A 22,446-nucleotide genomic window follows, 5' to 3' on the forward strand; every position below is an offset into this window, starting at 1 on the left:
CATGTTCATGGTGATAAAAATATTCCATCTTTCATAGAGGTGGTCCCTTTGGATCAGAATTGAGGCACAGAGGTGGTGTAATGAGAGAAGACTGAATTGCATTTTATCTGTCTATTTGATATGTATTTTGTTGAGAGAGACTTTTTTGTTTTTAGCAGTACCAATATGGCACCTTTCATGAGCAGTAATTTCACACTGATTATTCAAAATGCTAGGAAAACATTGTTGCTATATTTATGCACAGTGCAACTTTCAATAAAATCTGCCTGCTATATAATTTAACAAGATATTCACAACTAGAGCTAGGTGGAAAATGGAATTTTTTTCCCCATGAGAATTTTCCTAGAAGTCCCCCATTGGAAAATATCCTATTGATAAATAATTGTTTTCCCACAGGAAAATTAAAAGAAATTTGTGTGTGGAGCAACCTGCTTTTCCCCATTTTCTTACCATTTTCCAAGTAGCAGAAGTGTGAAAAGTTGTGGTGGGGTTCTACGTTGCAAGTAACTTCGAGAGCGTGAAATGCTGAGACAGTTGAAGTGAGAAACTCACTTTTTTAAAAAAAGAAAAGGAGGACTTGTGGCACCTTAGAGACTAACACATTTATTTGAGCATGAGCTACAGGTCACTTCATCGGATGCATTCAGTGAAAAATACAGTGGGGAGATTTATATACACAGAGATCATGAAACAATGGGTGTTACCATACACACTGTAAGGAGAGTGATCAGGTAAGGTGAGCTATTACCAGCAGGAGAGCAGGGAAAAAAAAATCTTTTGTAGTGATAATCAAGGTGGGCCATTTCCAGCAGTTGACAAGAACGTTTGAGAAATAGCGGAGGGTGGGGCGGGAGAGATAAACATGGGGAAATAGTTTTACTTTGTGTAATGATCCATCCACTCCCAGTCTGTATTCAAGCCTAAGGTAATTATATCCAGTTTGCAAATTAATTCCAATTCAGCAGTCTCTCATTGGAGTCTATTTTTGAAGTTTTTTTGTTGAAGAATTGCCACTTTTAGGCCTGTAATGGAGTGACCAGAGAGATTGAAGTGTTCTCCGACTGGTTTTTGAATGTTATAATTCTTGATGTCTGATTTGTGTCCATTTATTCTTTTACGTAGAGTCTGTCCAGTTTGGCCAATGTATATGGCTGAGGGACATTGCTGGCACATGATGGCATATATCACATCACATTGGCAGATTTCCTATTTGATATCAGTTTTGTTTTTTTAATTTTTTTTAATTCTGCAGTTTTTGACCCATCTGTCTGGATTGGAAAGGTGCTCAGGGTACCAAATAAAATATCACTACTGTCTAAATCTTCCAGATGAAGGCTTTTTCTTCTACAGTAATTGTGGTTTTTGCTTCAGCCCTGGATAGCTTTAGATATGTAAGTGTATAAAGGATCAGGACCTTAGTGCAGATACTTGGGGACACTACAAATATTTTACAATATAGAGCACACATTTCACTGCAATCTATTTGGAATGCCTTGTTTTTGGGATATCTTCAATGAAGGTTTATGTTTGGGAGCAGGTCTAAGGTTTATCCATCCCTAATGTGGGCAGTGGTGGCTCTCAGTTCCCAGATTAGTTCAGATTTTCTGCTCCGGAGAAAAAAAATCCTTGGCAGGTGTTAACATTTTGGACCAGTCCAAATTTTTCAATTGTTTCCCTGTTTTTCCTTCAGTTTCCTGTTTAACGTCCTAAAAATGAAGCTTGGGAACTCTGTGCCTTATATCGGGCAGAAACGTTCTAGTGTCTTGATCAGGTTTCCAGTACAAAGATACAGCATATATACAGATATTGCATAAAAAGTATATTGTAGTGTGCTGTTAGACACTGCTTAAAACTGTATTGACTCCCCTCCCTCATCCCCTGCCCCCCACCCTACCCCACCCCCCAAAAAAGGATGGACTCTTCTGAATAGCTGTAGGAGATCTGAATTTTTGTCTGCAGGAAGAATTATCAAACAAAGCACTGATAGTTAAGCTTTTAATAATGTAATATGGTAATTTTGGGCTTGTGTTTTATTAGAATTCAGTTGCCCCCAGTTTTGGCTCTACGTTCCACAGGGCTGGTCCAGCTGGTCTCCTTCAGATGCTAGGGCTCTGATTCATCAAAGCACTTTAACACATGCTTAGCTGGAAAACACATGAATAGACCCATTGACTTCAAGGCTGAACTGGGGCCTAATCCGTCAGGTACTGCACTGTACTTCTCCGAGATGGCTGGCACCCAAGGAATTCAGAATGCAGGCTTTGGAAAGACCCTTTTTCTAATATGAAAGAAAGCTGAGCTTTCCTATAGATAAAGGTGCTGATGCAAAGGGTGGGATTTTCAAAAATTCCTAGAGTTTTAATTTCCTTAACTCTAACTGATTTTCAATGAAAGGTGGGTACCTTACTGTGCTTTTGAATATGACTCATTATTACCTGCATTATAGTAGTGCCTGCAAGCCCAGTCAAAATAAGTGGGCCCTGGTGATAGGCCTTGTACAAACACACAGTAGGTGACAGTCCCTGCTTCCAAGAACTTACCATCAAATTTAAGACCTGGTCTACACTTAAAAATTAAATCAACTTAGCTACATCTCTTGGAGCTGTGAGTGCATAGTTAGATTGACATAACCCCGGTGTAGATGCAGCTAGGTCAACAGAAGAGTTCTTTCATCAGCTTAACTACCTCTTCTTGAAGAGGTGGATTACCTACGCTGATGGCAAAACCCCTCCCATCAACGTAGGAAGCGTCTATATTATGGTATTACAGTGGCACAGCTGCAGCTGTGATAGTGTAGACATGCCAAAAGACAAGATGCAAAGTGGTAACAAGTAACTGGGGGTGGGGAGGAAGGGTAGAAAGAGAATTAGAGTAACAGTTGTGGGAGCATGGGGTAACAGACTTGCTGTGTGCACACCTTGATGGTGTTGAGACGTTTCAAACTGAATAAGAATTAAATAAACAAATATCAGTAATACCTGAACACTGGCGGCATAAAGTCAATTGAGCACATCCAAAGAGGATGATTACGTCCACACGCAGTTGAAGTAGAATGATCCCGGTTATTTGTCCGTGGACCCAGGCAGTGTGAGTTATGGGTAGCAGTCTTTATTTCTTCTCTTTGAGCCTATGCATATAGAGATAACAGCAAAATCTGAACTGAAGAGAGTACTGAACTAGAACACTGTGCCAATGCAACTAGAGAGCAGAAACCTGGCTTCTCTGGCATGTGCCATGGCCTAGAAGTTGAAAGCAGCAGGTTGCTGGAAAAGAAGCATGTAAAGACAGACCATACAAATTATGAGAAGCAGCAGGGGGTGGGAGGGGCAGGGGGCACCACTATGCTGTGAGTAAATTAGGGTTCCTTGGACTTGGATCTGAAAATGCTGTAATAAGGCAGTTTGTTCAGGACCATTCCCCTTAACTGTCTTGGTGACCTTAGAGAAGAGGCTAGTTATCATAGAATATCTGGGTTGGAAGGGACCTCAGGAGGTCATGTAGTCCAACCCCCTGCTCAAAGCAGGACCAATCCCCAATTTTTGCCCCACATCCCTAAATGGCCCCCTCAAGGATTGAACTCACAACCCTGGGTTTAGCAGGCCAATGCTCAAACCACTAACAGTCATGATCAGGCAACCTTACATGAAAACATGTAGGGCTCTATCTTTTATCTGACCGCACACTATTAACCAGCATGTGTAAGCCTTGGCTCATTAGGGCTGTGAACAATACTAATTAGCAGTACTACTCATCATACATGGAATGACTGTGTTTAGAATTGATTATTTATCAGATGTGTACTTATCTTGCACTATTCCACACAATCAGTGATGTTTCTCAGTGGTTAATATGAAAAAATCCACACAAACAAATGTAATTAGTTGCCGGTGTTGCGAATAAAGGAAGAGATTAAATACACTCTGCTTAACCATTCAGTTATGCTCCATCAGCTGGCTAATCACTTCTCCAGTCAAGTGCATAGCTTGCTTCGTGGCTCCTTCCTAGATACATGTTTCTTGTCAGTTTTTGGCATGGGATTTCTTTTTCATAGAGTCCATGAAGAATGTGATTCCTGGGTTACAGGCAGCTCTGCTGCCATGCAATATGTCTCTAGGGGCACTTGCAACTGTCACCGTGTCTGTGACTTAACCTATATAAAAACACAGGAATCGTTGATTTGGAAGAATTTCTCACCTGCTGATTTGTAGGATGGCCATCTGTCTGATGCATCCCTGGTGTAAAAGTTAGTTATATGTGAGTAGTGCCAGAATGTCAGATACATTTCAAGCTCCAGAGCTACACTCCTTAATACACCTGTTCTTAGTGTTCCTCCAGCATCTGCTGCTACTTATGCTGCCTCTTTCTGCTCTTATAAGGCAGTATGTTCTACTGGAGTGAGCATAGGACCTGAATCCATGAGTTCTAGTCCCAGCATTGCTGCTAACTTGCTGTGTAACTTTGGTCCAGGCACTTGAGACTTAAAAATCGGAGTCTAAGTCACTTTGGAAAATGAGGCTTGGAACCCTAAGTCAGTAGGGCATTGCAAGGCTGAGTGGAACACCACCTAAGTCTTTATGGGTTCCTCAAGTTTTGGGTGCCCAATTGGAGACACATTACAGGTGCCTGATTTTTAGAAAGTACTGACCACCTGCTTTCTGAAAATCAGGCATCTCAAGTTGGGCACCCAGAACTTGAGGTACGCAAAATCATAAGTCACTTAAAACCCCCCTCACCCTCCCCAAAACCTTAAAAATCGTTGAAACCCTTTGAAGAAATCTTCAGTAGCTCTAGGGTATGCTTACTTGCACAGTGAGACAGCAGCTACCATCTCGTATCCAATGACATCGATTATGTCAGTGTTACTCCACACATATCCAGGGCCTTCAGCATAACCAGATTCAAAAGGAGGAGGAGGTGGTAACTGCATTGCCCTAAGTGGCACCTTCTCCAGATACTCCTTTTATCTGCAGGGAATACAGTGACTTGACAGTTACCCGAAGGATCAGGACGTGATCCATTTTGAGCTAATGTTGGATTACATATACCTGTCATACTGAACCAGAGCATGTGCATAGATACCTTTTCATTTAGGAACTCTTCTGCCCACTACTTGGGGCATTTTCTAAGCAATAAACCAGAAATATTTAATTAACTCGATGATGACTGATACACCCACCCACCATGCTTATTCACTAGTCTGAGTGTTTCTGAGTTTGTTTTGGTGAGTGTAACTGTAAATGGGGGGGGAACAACAGAAATAGTTATTCATGCACTGAAGTCCTGTGTGGCTAGCTTAGTTCAATGTCTTCCATATCTCCTGCATAAGGATAAGTGCTTGATCTTCTGAAATGTTCTGGAAGATAATGGAAACAGTATAGGGACCATAGGTAGTATTTCCTACCTTTTCCTTGTTCCATTCCACCCTTTGTAACTCCATCCCCCACATCACACATGCCTGCTTTGTCTGAAGACCTGTTCAGTAGCTCTTGCACAGTGGGACCCAGCATGCTGCCCTTTGCTTCTATGCTGGAATGGCAAACTGGATTAACTGAGTTCAATTTCCTGTGGATATGTAGAACCCCCTGCAACTACTGGGGCAATGTCACCAAACGACTTTTCCTTCCAAAATATTTCTTCTAGTTTCTCTGATATGTGGATAATTTACTATCTTTTAAACATCACAATGTATCTTTTCAGCATGGTATATGGGGATTTATTTTAGTGACAAGGTGAATTAGGGATCCAAGTTCTCACTCATTCTGCTGTAAATCTTCTCCGTGTTGGCAGGACCTAGGTGTTTGGCAAAATGTGTAATGATCTCTTTGTGGCACAGCCTTTCTGTATATTTATGACAGTTCTTGCAGACTTTCCTGAGGAGCTGTGATCATCATGTGTGTACATTTGACTTCTGAGTTGTGGAAAGACAGGTGTCAAAGTAATAAATAACAGGAGAAGAAAGGATTGGGTAGCATGCAAGACTTTAGAACAAATTTGAAGGAAAGAATAATTAAAGACTATGGAGGTAAACAGAAAAGGGGATAAAATGCAACATGTATTTATCAAAGGTAGATCTTCCTAGACTAACCTATTTTGATAACTGACTTGTCTTAAAAAAAAAAAAAAGAGAGAGAGAGAGAAAAAAAGAAAAGAAAAAAAGGGAAATTTAGTAGATTAAATCTATCTGGACTTCAGTGAAGGATTTGACATAGTACCATATGGGAAATTATTAGTTAGTATAAGAATTGAAAGGTGGGTAAGGAAGTGACTGAAGGGGAGATGTCAGTGGGTGGTGCTGAAAGGAGAACTTTCACCCCAGAGTGAGTTCACTAATGGAGTTCCTAAAAGATCTTTCCTGGGACCAATCTTACTTAATATTTTCATTAATGACCTTGGGACAAAAAGTAGGAGTGTGCTAATGAAATCTGCTGATGACCAACTTGGGAGGTATCAGTACAGAGGAGTATCAGAGTCTTTTACAGGAAGACTTGGATGACTGGAGTAGTAAGTGCCCAGTACAGAGTGCCAGGGCCATGCATGTAGGGACTAAAAAGTACTTCTGCTATCAGCTGGGGTTCATCAGTTGGAAATGACAGGGGGGGAGAGAGACCTGGGTGTAAGGTGGATCACAGGATGAATGAGCCACTAACATGATGTGGCTGTGAAAAAAAGACTGGATCAGGCAATGGACATGGGTTGCAAAACCCAGTGAATTGAGAGAGACTGGGGACAGGTGTGTGTACCTGGTAGTGTGGGACTCTTCTGAGGGCCTGAAACACTATTTGGCTCTATTAGGAGTCCTAGGACTGTATTAGGCAAAGTACTTACAGTGGAGATAGGGAAGTATTAATGCATTGTACAAGGCAATGACAAGACTTCATCTGGAATACTGTGCACCGTTCTGGTCACCCATGTTCAAGAAAGATGATTCAAACTGGAACAGATGCAGAGAAGAGCTACTAGGATGATTAGAGGTACGGAGGAGAAGAAACTAAAATCTTGACTTGTTTAGCCTAGCGAAAAAATAGGTTGACATGGGATATGATTGTTCTCCATAAATACATTGAGAAGTAAATCCCAGGGAGGTAAAAAAGCTATTTAAGATAAAGGACAACGTTGGCACAAGAACAAATGGATGGATATACACTGGCCATTAACAAATCCAGGCTCGAAACTAGAAGATTTCTAACCGTCAGAGGAGTGAGGTTCTGAAACAGCTTCCCCATAGGATTAGTGGAGGCAAACAACCTAACTCATTTTAAGATGGAGTTTGATAAATGTATGTATGGGATTATATGCTGGAGTTACCTACTATGGACACAATGACCCAGGAGCTCCCTTCCAATTCTGTGGTTCTGTTTTAGCTGCTTTCATCCCTGGAGATTGAGCCAGATATTGTGATATGGAGCCTAGTGATTTTGATCAAATAAAAGAATTAAAGAGTAAAGGAATTTAATAATTGCTTGGGCTGAGATCTGCAAGACTGACTAGGGAATTTTGTGTGTTCGTGCATGCACGCGTCCTTCCTTTGACGTTACTGGTTGTGGTAAATGGTACCTTTTTTGCTTTTATAAAGATGAGACTGGAGTAGGGACTCACTCTTTATAGTATGGGTCCATCTTGAGTGGAGCTTCTGGGAGGAACAAACCACCTCTCATGCTACATTTTATTCTCTCACAGGATCAAAAGTCCTCTTAGGGCTAAAGAAGTTTCTCGGAGCTCAACTGGTTTTTCCCTCTGGGGATCTGAGAACTGGCTAACATGGGCATTCTGCACAAAAGTAATGAAATATAGTAAGGATTCAAGTGAAAGCTATTATATAGCTCATCGATGTACATAAATATTATCTAGTGTAAAGAAACCGGTACTCCTCCTGCAATGTTTTTATATATATATATACACACACACATAGGTGAAACTGGGAGGCACTTGAAATTATTGGTTTCAGAGTAGCAGCGGTGTTAGTCTGTATCCGCAAAAAACAGGAGTACTTGTGGCACCTTAGAGACTAACAAATTTATTAGAGCATAAGCTTTCATGGGCTACAAACCACTTCAACAGATGCACTGAATGGAACATATAATAAGAAGATATATATACATACAGATAAGTTGGAAGTTGCCATACAAACTGTGAGAGGCGAATTTAGTTAAGATGAGCTATTATCGGCAGGAGAAAAAAAAATTTGTAGTGATAATCAAGATGACCCATTTAGACAGTTGACAAGAAGGTGTGAGGATACTTAACTTAGGGAAATAGTTTCAATATGTGTAATGACCCAGCCACTCCCAGTTTCTATTCAAACCCAAGTTAATGGTATCTAGTTTGCATATTAATTCAAGCTCAGCAGTTTCTCGTTGGAGTCTGTTTTTGAAGCTTTTCTGTTGCAAAATTGCCACTCTTAAATCTTTTACTGAGTAGCCAGAGAGGTTGAAGTGTTCTCCTAACGGTTTTTGAATATTATGATTCCTGATGTCAGATGTGTATCCATTTATTCTTTTGCATAGAGACTGTCCAGTTTGGCCAATGTACATGGCAGAGGGGCATTGCTGGCACATGATGGCATATATCACATTGATAGATGTGCAGGTGAATGAGCCCCTGATGGCATGGCTAATGTGATTAGTCCTATGATGGTGTCACTTGAATAAATATATGGATAGAGTTGTCATTGGGCTTTGTTGCAAGGATAGGTTCCTGGGTTAGTGTTTTTGTTGTATGGTGTGTGGTTGCTGGAGAGTATTTGCTTCAGGTTTGGGCGGCTCTCTGTAAGCGAGGACTGGTCTGTCTCCCAAGATCTGTGAAAGTGAGGGATCATTTTTCAGGATAGGTTGTAAATCTTTGATGATGCACTGGAGAGGTTTTAGTTGGGGGCTAAAGGTGACCGCTAGTGGCATTCTGATATTTTCTTTGTTGGGCCTGTCCTAGTAGGTGACTTCTGGGTACTCTTCTGGCTCTGTCAATCTGTTTCTTCACTTCCGCAGGTGGGTATTATAGTTGTAAGAATGCTTGCTAGAGATCTTGTAGGTGTTTGTCTCTGTCTGAGGGATTGGAGCAAATGCGGTTGTATCTTAGAGCTTGGCTGTAAACAATGGATCGTGTGGTGTGGTCTGGGTGAAATCTGGAGGCATGTAGGTAAGTATAGCGGTCAGTAGGTTTCCGGTATAGGGTGGTGGTGTTTATGTGACCATCGCTTATTAGCACAACCTCTTGCACCTATGCCTAATGCAAGAGGTCTAGCTTAGACATCAGAGGGAAGTAGACTATCCCAGTAGCTGGGCATATGCACACATATGGACATAATGAACTCGGTGGCAATATTCCAGAACAGGGATAGTGAAATCACTTGCCTCTTCAAGTTTTCTTTCTGGCAGTAAAAGGGAGGGTGTCTGTTGCCTGCTATATCAACTTTCAAAAATAATATGCATACTCAATCATATAATAGTATTGCAGTTTTTGGCCCTGAGAACCAAAATACCGCATGCAAATAACCATACAAATGAATTCTCCACCCTCTTGTGTTTCTTTAGTAAAGGTGTCTGGCGAAAGAGCCAAAACCAATTTAGAAAGAAATGGTTGGCTCAGTACAGAAGCGTGCTCCATATACTTCAGCTCACAGCTTCTGAATATGTGATGAGAACAAGGCTCATAAATATTGTATGATCATGTTTAATGCATTTTAATCTTGCAAAATGTAAACAATATTGTATACATTTTGACTTGCAGCTTAGGTTTACATTTGATTTTTAAGACTGGAACAGGGAAATAGGAACATTTCTACTGTATTTCAGCAATACTGACAGAGATGGGAATGTGTTGCACTACTATTAAGATTAAAGATAAATGAAATTGAATGGAGAAAGGCAGGGGAAAGCATGTTGTATTGGTGGATTCTGGGCAGATCATGAACGTGTAAAGTATACCTAGGGGACAAAAATGCCCTCTTTATTAGAATGCTGTTCATAGAATCATAGGAATGCAGGGCTGGAGGGGACATCAAGAGGTCATCCCAGTGCTATGAAGCCCTTTATAATCATTCTGTCAGGAAATTGTGTGCCTAAAAGTATTGCTACTCTGGAATGGAATGCTGGACCATCATTGAGTGGACACCATTTTGGAAAAGAGTTCTTTAAGGTTAAGTAAGCAAATGAATGCATTTCAGCAACAAAAAATTGAGTTGACACACACAATATGTCTTCTCTTAAGAATCTACTTTACTCATGATGTATGTTTGTTTTATGTTCTATAGGACAGTTTTCCAGCTCGGTTTGGAGGAATTCATTTTGTCAATCAACCATGGTATATCCATGCCCTCTACACAGTTATACGGCCCTTTTTAAAAGAGAAGACGCGGAAAAGGGTATTCTGTTTGTTTTTTATATTGTTAAACAATTATAGTCTGCAGATGTATCCTAGTGTATTGTAAATAGACATGCTCAAAATCTCCAGTTGGTATTTGTGTAATGTATTTCAATATAGCTCTTAAAGATTTCTGTTATGAAGGGCTTCTCTCCTGCCTCCAAAAAAAAAAAAGATTTAAAAAACGACTTCTGGGTTTTTTTTTTAAATACGTAGTGCCATATTCTTCCCTGATGCAACTGCATTGACATCAGTGGAGTTACTCCAAAGATACGACTGCCACCAAATGCACATACTGTATAAAATGTTCAGTATAAATGCCTATGGAAAGGGATTTGTGTATGTGCATACCACACTAACTTCTGAGATGTAGTTTTAATTTGCCTCATGTACATCATTTGTAATTAAATCAGAGTTAGATTGTCTGGTTTCACCCATATAGCTGTCCTGATCTGTGGGGAGCTTGCTTCTGAAGTTGAGCTATGGAGTGGGGGCAGGGTGTTTGAAGGCCAGAAGAGGTTGGGGGACAAATAGGGGTGTGCAGTCAATGGGGTTCTTTTTTCCTGGGTGGAAGTAGGCTCTCTTGGGGTATCCTTACACAATTACGACCATATCCTGAAAAATCTTTTCCAACCCTCCTCTTCTGGACTTCAAACAACCCCCCAGCCAACTGGGCTCATCAGAAGCAAGCTCCCTACAGATAACAGAATGCCAACTGAGTGTAGTACTTTGCACTTGTCCTTCTTGAAGCGGAATCAGACCCTGCCATAACAGATACAAAACCTACAGACGTATTTCCACTGCTGTGATGACCAATACCCCCCCACAACACATTTTTCAAGATCCATGGGTCCTACACATGCCTATCACATGTGGTGTACCTCATCCAGTGCATCAAATATCCCAACAGCAATTATGTCAGTGAAACCAGGCAATCACTGTACTCTGAAATGAACTCACATAGGATGTTTTTGTCTCATCGTTTTTCTATCACACATGGACAAACACCTTTCACAAAGCGATAACTTCACATCTGACCTATCAGTCCTTGTCCTCAAACGGAACCTGCACAGCTCTTCAAAATATGAACCTGGGACCTGAAATTCTTAGAAAGTCAGAGCTGTAGAACTGGAAAGGACCTTGATAGGTCATTGAGTTCAATTCCCTGGACTTAAGTAAGATTAAGTAGTATTCTAGATCATCCCTGACAGGAGTTTGTCTAACCTGTTGTTTAAAAACCTCCAGTGACGGAGATTCCATAACCTGCCCAGGTAACCTGTTCCAGCAGTTAACTACCCTTACGGTTAGGAAGTTTTTCCTAACGTCTAACCTAAATCTCTTGCTGCAACTTGAGTCCATTACTTCTTGTTGTGTCCTTGGTGGTTAAGTAGAACAATTTATCACCCTCCTGTTTATAACAACCTTTTACTCACTTGAAGATGGTTATCATATCGCGCCCCCCGCCCCAGTCTTCTCTTTTCCAGACTGAACAAACCAATTTTTTTTCAATCTTTCCTTGTAAGTTGTGTTTTCTAGACCTTTTAATCATTTTTGTCGCTTTCCTCTGGACTTTCTCCAATTTGTCCACATTTGTTCTGAAGTGCAGCATCCAGAACTGGACACAATACTCCACCTGATTCCTGATCAGTACTGAATAGACTGGAAGAATTACTTGTTTCTTGCTTACAACACCCCTGCTAATACATCCCAGAATGTTGGTCACTTTTTTCCAACAGTATTACATTTTTGACTTATCTTTATTTTGTTATCCACTATAACCCCACTGATCCTTTTCTGCAGTACTCCTTCCTGGGCAGTCATTTCCCATCTTGTATTTGTGTAACTGATTATTCCTTCCTGAGTATAGTACTTTGCACTTGTCCTTCTTGAATTTCATCCTATTTAATTCAGACCCTTTCTCCAGTTTGTCAAGATCACTTTGAATTCTAATCCTGTCCTCCAAAGCCCTTGAAATCTTCCCAGCTCGGTATCATCCACAGACTTTATAAGTGTACTTTCTCTGCCATTATCCAGGTCACTTATGAAGATATTAAATAGAACCAGATCCAGGACCTCCAAGGATCTCTGTGGGACCCCACTCAACATGCCTTTCCAGTTTGACTGTGAGCCATTGATAACTGCTCTCTGAGTACACTTTTCCAACCAGTTTTGCACCCACCTTATAGTAGGTTCATCTAGGCTATATTTCCCTAGTTTATTTGAGAAGTTAATGTGAGACAATATCAGAAGCCTTACTAAAGTTGAGATATCAGGTCTACTGCTCCCCCCGCCCCCATCCACAAGCCTTATTACTCTGTCAGAGAAGGAAACTGGGTTGGTTTGACATGATTTGTTTTTGACAAATCCATATAGACTGTTACTTATCACCTTATTATCTTTTAGGTGCTTCACAATTGTTTTGATTATTTGGTCCATTATCTTGCCTGGTGCTGAAGTTAAATTGACTGGTCTGTAATTCCCTGTGTTCTTTTATTTCCGTTTTCCAGCCCTCTGGGGATCACTCCCATCCTCCACAAGTTCTCAAAGATAATCGCTAATAGCTCTGAGATCTCTTCAGCCAGTGCTATTCTACGATGTATTTACTCAGGCTCTGCTGACTTCAAGACACCTAACTTGTCTAAATAATTCTTAACATGTGTTTAGACTCAGATCCTACCCCATTTATACTGATGTTCACTGTTAGTCATCAGATAACTGTTAATCTTGTTGGTGAAAACTAAAACAAAAAAGGCACTCAACACTTCAGCCATTGATATATTACCTATTATTTTCTTTCCCTGCTCATTAAGTAATGGGCCTACCCTGTCCTTGGTCTTCCTCTTACTTCTAATGTATTTGTAAAATGTTCTCTTATTACTCTCTTTGTATCTAGGTAGTTTAATCTCATTTTGTGCCTTGAGCTTTCTAATTTTCTCCCTACATGTTTGTGTTGGCTTTTTTTTTATATATTCACTCTTCATAAATTGACCTATTTTCTAGTTTTTGTATGACTTTTTGAGTTGCAGGTAATCTAAGATCTCCTGGTTAAGGCAATGTGGTCTCTTACCATACTTCCCATCTTTCCTGTGCATTAGGGTAGTTTCTTCCTGTGCCTTTAATAGTGTATCTTTAAAAAAAAACCAGAAAACTCTCTTGAATAACTGTTTCCCTTGACTTGCTTCCCATGGGACCTTACCTACTAATTCTTGGAGTTTTTTCCCTCCTACAATTCCTTAGAAACATGAACACTTCATTTCATGATAACTTTCGCCCAAGCTGCTTTCCACCCTCAAATTCTCAACCAGTTCCTCCCTATTTTTCAGAATCAAAGGTAGAACAGCCCTCTCCCCAGTCACTTTTTCCACCTTCTTCAATAAAAGTTGTTCCCAGTGTGTTCTGAGAACTTGTGAATAATTTTGTGCTCCTGCAGTATTATTTTCCTAACACATGCCTGGGTAGTTGAAGTCCCCCATCACCACCAAGTCCTGTGCTTTGGATGTGTGGGGGTTTTTGTTTTTTAAAAACCTTCATCAACATCTTCCCGGTTAGGTGGTCTACACTGGTTCTCCGCCAGTGGTCCATGGTCCCCAGCAGGTTTCTGAGGATAGGCCTAGTTAGGAGGTCTATGGCACTGGCTCTCAACCTAGGGGTCTGTGGCCCCCAGCAGGTTCCAGGGCTTGGCCAGAATAAACTGGACTTCAGCCCCAGACGGGGGCACTTGGGCTCGGCTTCAGCCGCAGGTGCAGGGCTCGGGAAGGGAGCACCACCTCCACCCCCTGACTCACCTTAGCAAGCCACCCAGCCTGCCTGGTTTGGGGGTGCAAAACCAAAAATTGCAGAGTCAGTGCAGAAGAGAGCTCTTCCCCTGTTATTGGAAGGGATTGCCTCACAGTCATTGACAATGCAAGGAGGCAGCAGCTCTCCAAGGAGACACATCACTGCTCTGCCCTGCTACATCAGCACTTGTAATTGTGACACGCACACACACACCCATCCCCCAGATGTGTCACCTCTGGTTGGGGAGCTGCAGGTTTGAGTCTTTAGATTTAGGGGGTACCTGGGTAAAGAAGGGTTGAGAACCACTGCCCTAAACCACTTTTGTTTCTGATAGAACTCAGAGAATGTTTCAAGGTTAGTTGGTAAACGTCAATATTAATTTCTTATGGAATTACAACACTTAAAGAAAAAATATGTATTGGATTGTGTCTTCTCATTTTTTGTATGCTTGTCTTCTTAGGCACTTGATCTTGCAAACTCTTTAAGTGGAACTGTTCATATGCTTAAAGTGATTCACCTGTGTATTTGTAGGCTCATAGACACAAAATGATAGCTCAAGGCAGGGATTCTGTCTGCCTCTGTTGGTACATCACCTAGCCCAATGGGACCCAGTATAAACATTTATTTCCAGTTATAATCATTATATTATTTTGAGCTGTGTTGATTTGTGTCACTTCTTTGGCTTTATCCTCATATGTACAGATATTTCTGCATGGTAATAATCTCAACAGTCTGCATCAGCTAATTCATCCTGAGATCCTACCTTCTGAGTTTGGAGGGATGCTGCCACCCTATGACATGGGCACATGGGCGAGAACTCTGCTAGACCATGAGTATGATGATGACAGTGAATACAGTGTGGATTCCTACAGCACTCCTGCAAAAGAACTAGAAAAAGATCTCTCTCCCAAATCCATGAAGAGGTTTGTTAAATCAGCTTCTGGTGGTGTTAACACTTCCCAAATTCCTTATAATAGTTGTTCTTGATGCCACAGATAATTTCCCCCAAACAATTTATAACCTGGGAAATCATTTGAAAGAAGTCTGCTACACTGATTTTCATAATAATCATAATCGGTGTAATTTCTACAGTAGGTGTACATGGCACTTTATAGATAAGAAACGAAGGTCCCTCACCAGGTTGCTTACAATAGGTTAGACTACATAAAGACCAAGTAGTGGGGAGAAAAAGAGAGAACAGAAAGTGCCAAATCTCTTGGTATGCTGCGATTTCTTTGTGTATGTAGTGTAATTTGTTATCTTACAGTTATATAGCACGAGGACAGGACCAACTGGAACAAGTCAGTTTTTTAGGAAAGAGCTGAAGGAGACCAAGAGGGCTTGGCACATTAGAGGAGTGATAGTATGGAAAAGAAGTGCAAGACTGCAAATGGAATGATAGGAAGGCAGAGTTGTCAGAGTGCAGGGCATAGGTGGGTAGGAGTCGCAAGAAATGAGAGCAGAAATATAGGCAGGAAAGAACAATGTAGAGCCTTGAAAGTGAGGATGAGGGGGCAAAATCTGCTTTCAGCAACTGGTTCAGATTCAGACTTGAAGATCTAATTCAAAGAGTTTGAGTTTGGTGTAGAAAGAGAGAGGAAACCAGGGGAGGAATTTTAACAGAGGGAAGTGTTTTCAGAGTTGTGGACAAGGAAGATAATTTTGACTGCAGAACATTGTGTGCATTGGAAATGGAAGGGATGAGAGCTGTAGAAATAGAGAAAAGGGAAGACGTTAGTTTATTATTATTTGTATATTGGGAGAAGCGATAATTCTCCCTCACTTTACAAGTTTTATGGGAGTAGAGAAGAATGAACCTGAGAGACAGAGACAATGATGGAGTTATTAAAAGAGATGGAACAAATAGGATGGTATAGGGCTTGGGTGGGTGAAGATGAGAAATTTGGTTTAGCTTGCACATGATTAATGAGGAGTTATGAGACATGGATAGTTATGCAATCTTGGACAGAGGGTGAGAGCAGAGGTGGAGATGTAGATCTGCAGGACTCATCGTTATAAAGATGGTATCTGATGCCATGACAGCAAATGATCTCACCTAAGGGGGTGAGTATAACAGGAGAAAGTCAGAGGGCCCAGGGCAGACCCCCGGAGGCAAATCTCTAGTGTAGACTAGAGAAGCACAGCAATGAATTGACTGACTTTCTCATTTTGTTTTTCTAATGTAGAATATGCATCTATTTTCTTCCCATTTTATTCCTGGCTTGAAAAACCCTTCACTTTTAGCCTCAAATGAATCTTCAGATTCAATGAACGGTATTCTTTCCATCTGGGTAAGTGTTGTAGACACATGAGAACAGGAGAGGGTATTCAACAACAACAAACACTTTTTATTTCTGTGTGCATGTAACTTAACTGAATGTGTTGCATTTGAAATGCACGCCTTCAGATTTCTGCATAGTGCATCTGCAGTGTACACTGGAATTCTCCTTCCCAGCTGTTGAATACAGAAAGCCCTAAGTGCAACTTCTGCAGAAGAGAGGAGCAGTCAGGATGCTGGACAGAAAGCCCTGGGGCTTTGGTGTATTAAATATAAAGTTGAGGTTAAGATAGAAAATGAAAGAAGTAAGTAATTAAATTCAGAATTAAGGCTGATGCCCTCTCCTTGACTGACTTGTTTTGCCTCGGTATCACACTGGTATGGTATCCAACAGCACACATGCCTGATTTGTTTTGCCTTGGTATGCAGCAGCACACACTGTTGTCTGACATCTCTAGTAACAAGAGAGCAAACGAATAGTGGAGTGACAGCCGTATCTGAGTTTCCTGGCTTTTATATGTATCTCAAAGCCAACTATTTTCTTGTTTAACTCCTTTTGCTATTTCAGTAACTATTGCCCTCACAAACTAAAATCCTGCCAAGAATGTCATTACTCTGTCATTCAGCTTGCTCCTATACACCTTGTTTAAATCCATAATGTATCCTTCAGAAATGCCTGGGAACTCATTCAAGTTCTCGGGGATTAGGTGAACCAAACTTGAGAAGAAGGATGATCTGTTGGTAAAGAAACCTGAGTTCTAGTCTCTACTAAACTTCCTGTGCCAAATTCTCATTTGTACTAAGGCTCCTTTGCAACTCAGCTTTGCGCTTCAATTCACCATCACTAAAAGGGGGGTTAACAATACCACCCTATTTCACAGGGGGGCTAGAAGATTTTTTTTGAAATATTTAAAATACCTTCCATCTAAGGAAGAATGATTACAGAAATGAAAAAGTGCTGCTGTTGTTACCTTGATGTGTCACTGAAGTACCACAGCATGGAGAGAGAGAGAGGTGCTTTAAAGAAGCAATAAACATTGAGAGATGAGTACAGCAAAAGCAGCCACAGATTTTTAAAGCTAACTTCATTGATCTGGATATTAAGGGGAGAGGTTACATTTTATTGGAACATGTCTTTCCCTTTGAAGGCTTATTCAGGTTTTGGGTGGGTTTTGGGTGGGGGGCTCTCTCCATGCCCATATGTGGCTTGACTGAAGTCAGTACATATATGCCCTCAGTGTCCTCATCCTCTCTCTCATTTATAATTATTTGGTGACAGTCGTGGTGCCTTTCCCTGCCACCGCAGGGCCCAACAAATTTCAATGGCCAGCGTGAAAGGGATGCTGGTGATGGATTCTTGGCCCCACCCACTCCATTCCCACCTTGCTCACTTGCTTACAGTGGCAAATATGGGGTATACAGCTGGTTGCAGGGAGTGGGATGGAGGGAATGTACACCCTTGCAAGGCCACTAGAGCCAGGGCATCATTAAACCCTTAAACAGCATAGCAAGAAACTAGTGAAGGGTGACTGTCATCTCTGTATTCTCTTCCAGATTGTAAGCATGTCAGCTCTGTGTCATACTTGATTGTTTACTAACTTCATGAGCAAAAGGGTTCACTGAAATTCAGTATGGTTCCTTAGAAATGACAATCGCAATGCCTTCTGTGTCAGAGGGTTTTTTTTTTTAAATTGCCTGTTGAGGAAGAGTGAAATATAACAGAGAAATTAGCCTTGCACTCGAGCACACCAACTTATTAACACTACTGAAGGGTTCTCCTCCTGAACCTGGGGACAAGTGCCGAGTTCCAGCATGTACTTGGGAACAAGTGCATTATTTTATTATTACTATTATTAGGTAAGAAATAAATATTCATGTAAGAATAGAAAGATAAACAAAGGGGTCTCCAGAAGATATTGTAGTCAAACATTTTTATATTTTCCCGTTATTTGTGAGCTATTTTGCCTACACCACTTTTCTCTTTCTTGTTCCTACCTTGTATATGAGTGCATGCATATACACTCAGACACATAGAGGGTTATGTGTCTGCCACCAAAATATTTCCTCCTTCCATCCCACAATGTGAAGGGTCTCTCCCAAAAGTACAGGAAGTTGTGACCGAGGACAGGCAATATTTCAATGCCATGCCACTGATAGGTTTAAGGGATGAAGGTAGAAACAGCGGCTTTATACAATTGGAAAAGAGAGATTTCTGTTTTTTCATTGGGAAGAATTATTATTTATTTACATGTATTGCAGTAACAGCCAAAGACTTGAACAGGATCAGGACCCCATTGTGATAGGAGCTATATAAAACAGACAGAATTCCTGCCCTGAAAAGCTCACATGATTATTATTATTTATTGACTGTACTTGATGAGAAAGATGGACCAAATTCTCTCCTGGTGTAAATGCATAACTCCGTTGACTTCCTTGGAGCAGTGCCCATTTACACTGGTACAGCATTTGCCCCAGTATGTTTTATTTTTTACCATGTAAGAAGTGCAGGATTCGTAGTGTTCTTAGCTTCTCGTTAGGTGCCTGAGTTCTGTAAATGGTATAATAGGGAACTAGACGGCTGACGCTTCACAACCTTTACTGGCTTTTGAAATGAAGTATTTTGGTTTTGGAATGAACATGTAAGGCCGGAAGCCAGACCTTTTCTGGAAGTGATGCTGTCCAGTCTCAAAAGCCCAGCAGGGTGAAGGCTAGTTAGTACATGGATGGAAGGTTTCAATGGAAAACCCAGGGAGCTGCAGAAAGTAGTGTTAGAAAGTGCCATCTACCAAGCTGCCCCCTTAATCAAGGCTGCAGCAGGGTATTCTAACACCAGCTTTGCACTTTTATATTCCCTTCCATCTGAGGATCTCAAAGAGCTTCACAATTATCAGTGACTTTAGCCTTACAATCCTTCCCTGGTTAGCCCTGTAAAGCTGATAATGGAGGTTGAGGGATGTGTTATCTGCTCTGGGAGGCCTACTGGCCACGGCAGGACTCAGTGGGACTGGCTTAGTGGAATGCCCTGCCGGGTGCACTTTTCCCTTCTGAACAGTAGTAGAAACTTGTGCCTCTAACTGCAGTGTTCCATTAGCCAGCAGGCTCTCACTCTTTGGAGGAGTAGGTCGGTACATGAGCTGGCAGAGTAGACAGCTTGCACTATATTGCGTGCTAGGGAGAGATCCTGCCTTGTTGCTCTGTTCTCTACTCCTACATCAGCAAACCAGCACTGGCCCTTCCCTGCATTTGTTTCATGAGGGTATTTCTGATCACTTGCTGTGATAAGATAGTTATGCCGCCTGTACCATTATTTCTGAGCCCTTTGAAAGAACTGGTGTACTTTTGTTTGTCTCGATCAAGAAAAGTCAAAACATGTTTTCCTTTTACAGATCTCAGTCAGTCGTAGATCCTGGGGTGCCAAAACGCCTGGATAAAAACGAGGAGGAAAACATGCAGCCTCTGCTTTCACTGGACTAACCGTTTCTGAGCATTGAACGTGAATTGGGGTGGAAGGTACTGCTTTTCAGCAGCAAGCAAACCATTGGGAAGGCATGTACCAGCTGGAATTCTATTTATTCATGTTAATGTAGCATAATGTAATCAGGCAGCAGGTTATGCTAGTCTGCCTAAAATATGGGTGCCCTGGGTTGAAAAAAAAAAAGAATTTATTCTGTAAGTGCCAACTTGTTTGTAAATATTATGTAATCTTCCACTTTGAATTTGTAAGTTATGGTAGGCGAGTAATATGGAAAAGTGATTATTAAAATTTGTCTGTGAAAAGCACTGTAAAAAGGGAACACACACACATGGGTAATTAAGTTTTTTGTCCTTTCTATAGGAAGCCATCTTGCAGCTATCATATTGACTGGGTTTTTTTTCTTTTCCCTGTCATGCTCATGCAGCATTCAAAGATAAGGGGGAATATAAGAACTTGGAGATAGGTAAAACCACACTGGTTACAACACTATTTACAGGAATTAATTTCACCAGTAACCTTGTGGTTTTGGGTGGTGACTTGGGATAAGTCATGCATTATCAGGGAAAAGAGGTAACAGATGAGCAGGGAACAAATGCCTCTCCTGCCCTGTTGTTTGGCTGTATGGATTTGTGAGTTTTTGTTCTGTTTAGTTTACAAGAGAAGTTTGGGTGTTTGGAAGCTGCTTGGCTCATTTGCCTAATTTGGGGCTTTCAGTGTGTGCCATATTGCAGTCACTTCTGTTGCATATTGTGTTCACTTCAAGAATTTTTCCAGAACATTCTCCTCTCTTGGAGTGAAAAAATATTCATCCCAATGCAGTGTAATAACTAGTATTTTGAACTGCAGCTGCAGGCTCAGGGTTAATTATGAAACCCTGTGCACTCGGTGACTGAATATATATATATTTTTACCAATCTCTAACAAACATATAAAGCGGCATTGTTAGACAAGTATATTTAATCAAGGGTTTATAAAAATAAATCATACCTATTCAATGTACTTAGAGATATTATAGATTGTATATTGAGACTGTGATCATTAACATAGTAGAATCTTATGTACAGCATCCCACTTCAAGCACGGATTAATATGAATGAGGCATAATCAAGCTACTCAACATAGACATTAAAGACATTTTTGTTTCGGTTGTGGTGTAATTGTATATATGAAACATGTGCCATATTACAGAAATTCTCTTACCTCATAAGAGCAACCAGTTTCACTATGGACTGAACCAAGCCATCTGAAATCTGGGGGCTATAGGTTCATGTCTGTTGTGTTGATATGCATATGCATCAACATAAGAATGTGCCCATGAAATTAAAACTGCACTCAGACAAGGATGGGAAGACACAGGAAAGCCAAGACAATACTGCTGAATAGTAGGGGTACTGTAGGAACATATCAGAATCAGTTAAGGTATTCTTACTTGATCCCTAACAGCTGGGAAGAACCTTGGGATCCCCTAGAAACACCAATATTGAGGTGTCTGTGATTCAAGGAAGATCTTCCACTACAGCAATGATGACTTTTCTATTTAAAACGCAAAGATATTATTCACAGGTCACATATCATTTCCAGTGGTGGCTTTAGAGCAAAGAATTAATATAGAATTTTAAGTAAGAAATCCCACAAGAGAACTGTATCTTTCAGCACTAAAGCTATAAAGATACATGAATGTTGGTATTGTCAGAAGTTCGTCCTGCCCTTTCCAAAATGGCATCCTCTCTTTTTACCCAGAAACCACCATAAGTCACCTGACTAGTACAAGCAAAACAGAGAGACAGCTTTAGTACTTACTTATTGATTGATTAGTAAGATTGCTGAGAGGTATATGTCTGCACTTAATGCCTCAACATGTGATTATATTCCAGGAATCTCTTTGAACAAATCATTGCATTTCTACACACAAACTATACCCTGAAAATATAGTTACGAAATGAACAATATACAGGGCCTGAATTTCAAAAATGTTGAGCCCTGACAGTTCCAACAGAAGTCTGTGAGAACTGTAGGTGCTCACACCTTTGAAATCCACCATCTCCCAGATTTTATAGAAACCTCATTTTCAATGGTAGAAACAAGTGTATTTATTACTATTGTTACCCTTTTAACAGACTACGGAACCAAGTTATGAGTTCTGTGCTATTACGCTATCACAACCAGAGTAACACCATGCGATATATCCAACTTACACCCCGAAGGCTCATAAAGATGCCATATTTGGATGTATGCTGCACATACTGGGCACTCAGGGATAGCAAAATCGTATGTTCACATAAATCCTGATCTTGAAATCCTTACTCAGGCAAAATTCTCACAATAGAAGTTTTTTCCTGCACATGGGTTTCAAAGTTTTGCTCAGAGTTAATGTTCCTTGTCTCATCATAACTAAAGATAGCGATGGTCCAAATCTTGGTTGAAGCTTTGTGGAGACAAGGCCAGATCCTGGTGTAAATCAGCATAACTCTTGATTTTAATCTACACCAGCTGAAGTGCAGGCTCACTAGATTCTGTTAAATGTAGGAATGAGATCATTTGCCTCTTAAATCTTTATGAA

At 40.8% G+C, this 22,446-nt stretch overlaps 1 protein-coding gene across 2 annotated transcripts in view; it reads left to right on the plus strand.

The window, feature by feature from the left end:
• Positions 1 to 21,033, plus strand: part of CLVS2 (clavesin 2) — a 54,748-nt gene extending 33,715 nt beyond the window's left edge. For both annotated transcript variants that reach the window (XM_048844651.2, XM_048844652.2), the window contains 3 exons: positions 10,247 to 10,357; positions 14,836 to 15,056; positions 19,798 to 21,033. In XM_048844651.2, coding sequence (XP_048700608.1) covers positions 10,247 to 10,357; positions 14,836 to 15,056; positions 19,798 to 19,885 — 420 coding nt within the window. In that variant the 3' untranslated portion in view covers positions 19,886 to 21,033. The remainder of the gene's footprint in view (positions 1 to 10,246; positions 10,358 to 14,835; positions 15,057 to 19,797) is intronic.
• Positions 21,034 to 22,446: the final 1,413 nt, after the last annotated feature.

The sequence above is a fragment of the Caretta caretta genome, chromosome 3 (assembly GCF_965140235.1).
Source record: "Caretta caretta isolate rCarCar2 chromosome 3, rCarCar1.hap1, whole genome shotgun sequence".
Classification (NCBI taxonomy): domain Eukaryota; kingdom Metazoa; phylum Chordata; order Testudines; family Cheloniidae; genus Caretta; species Caretta caretta.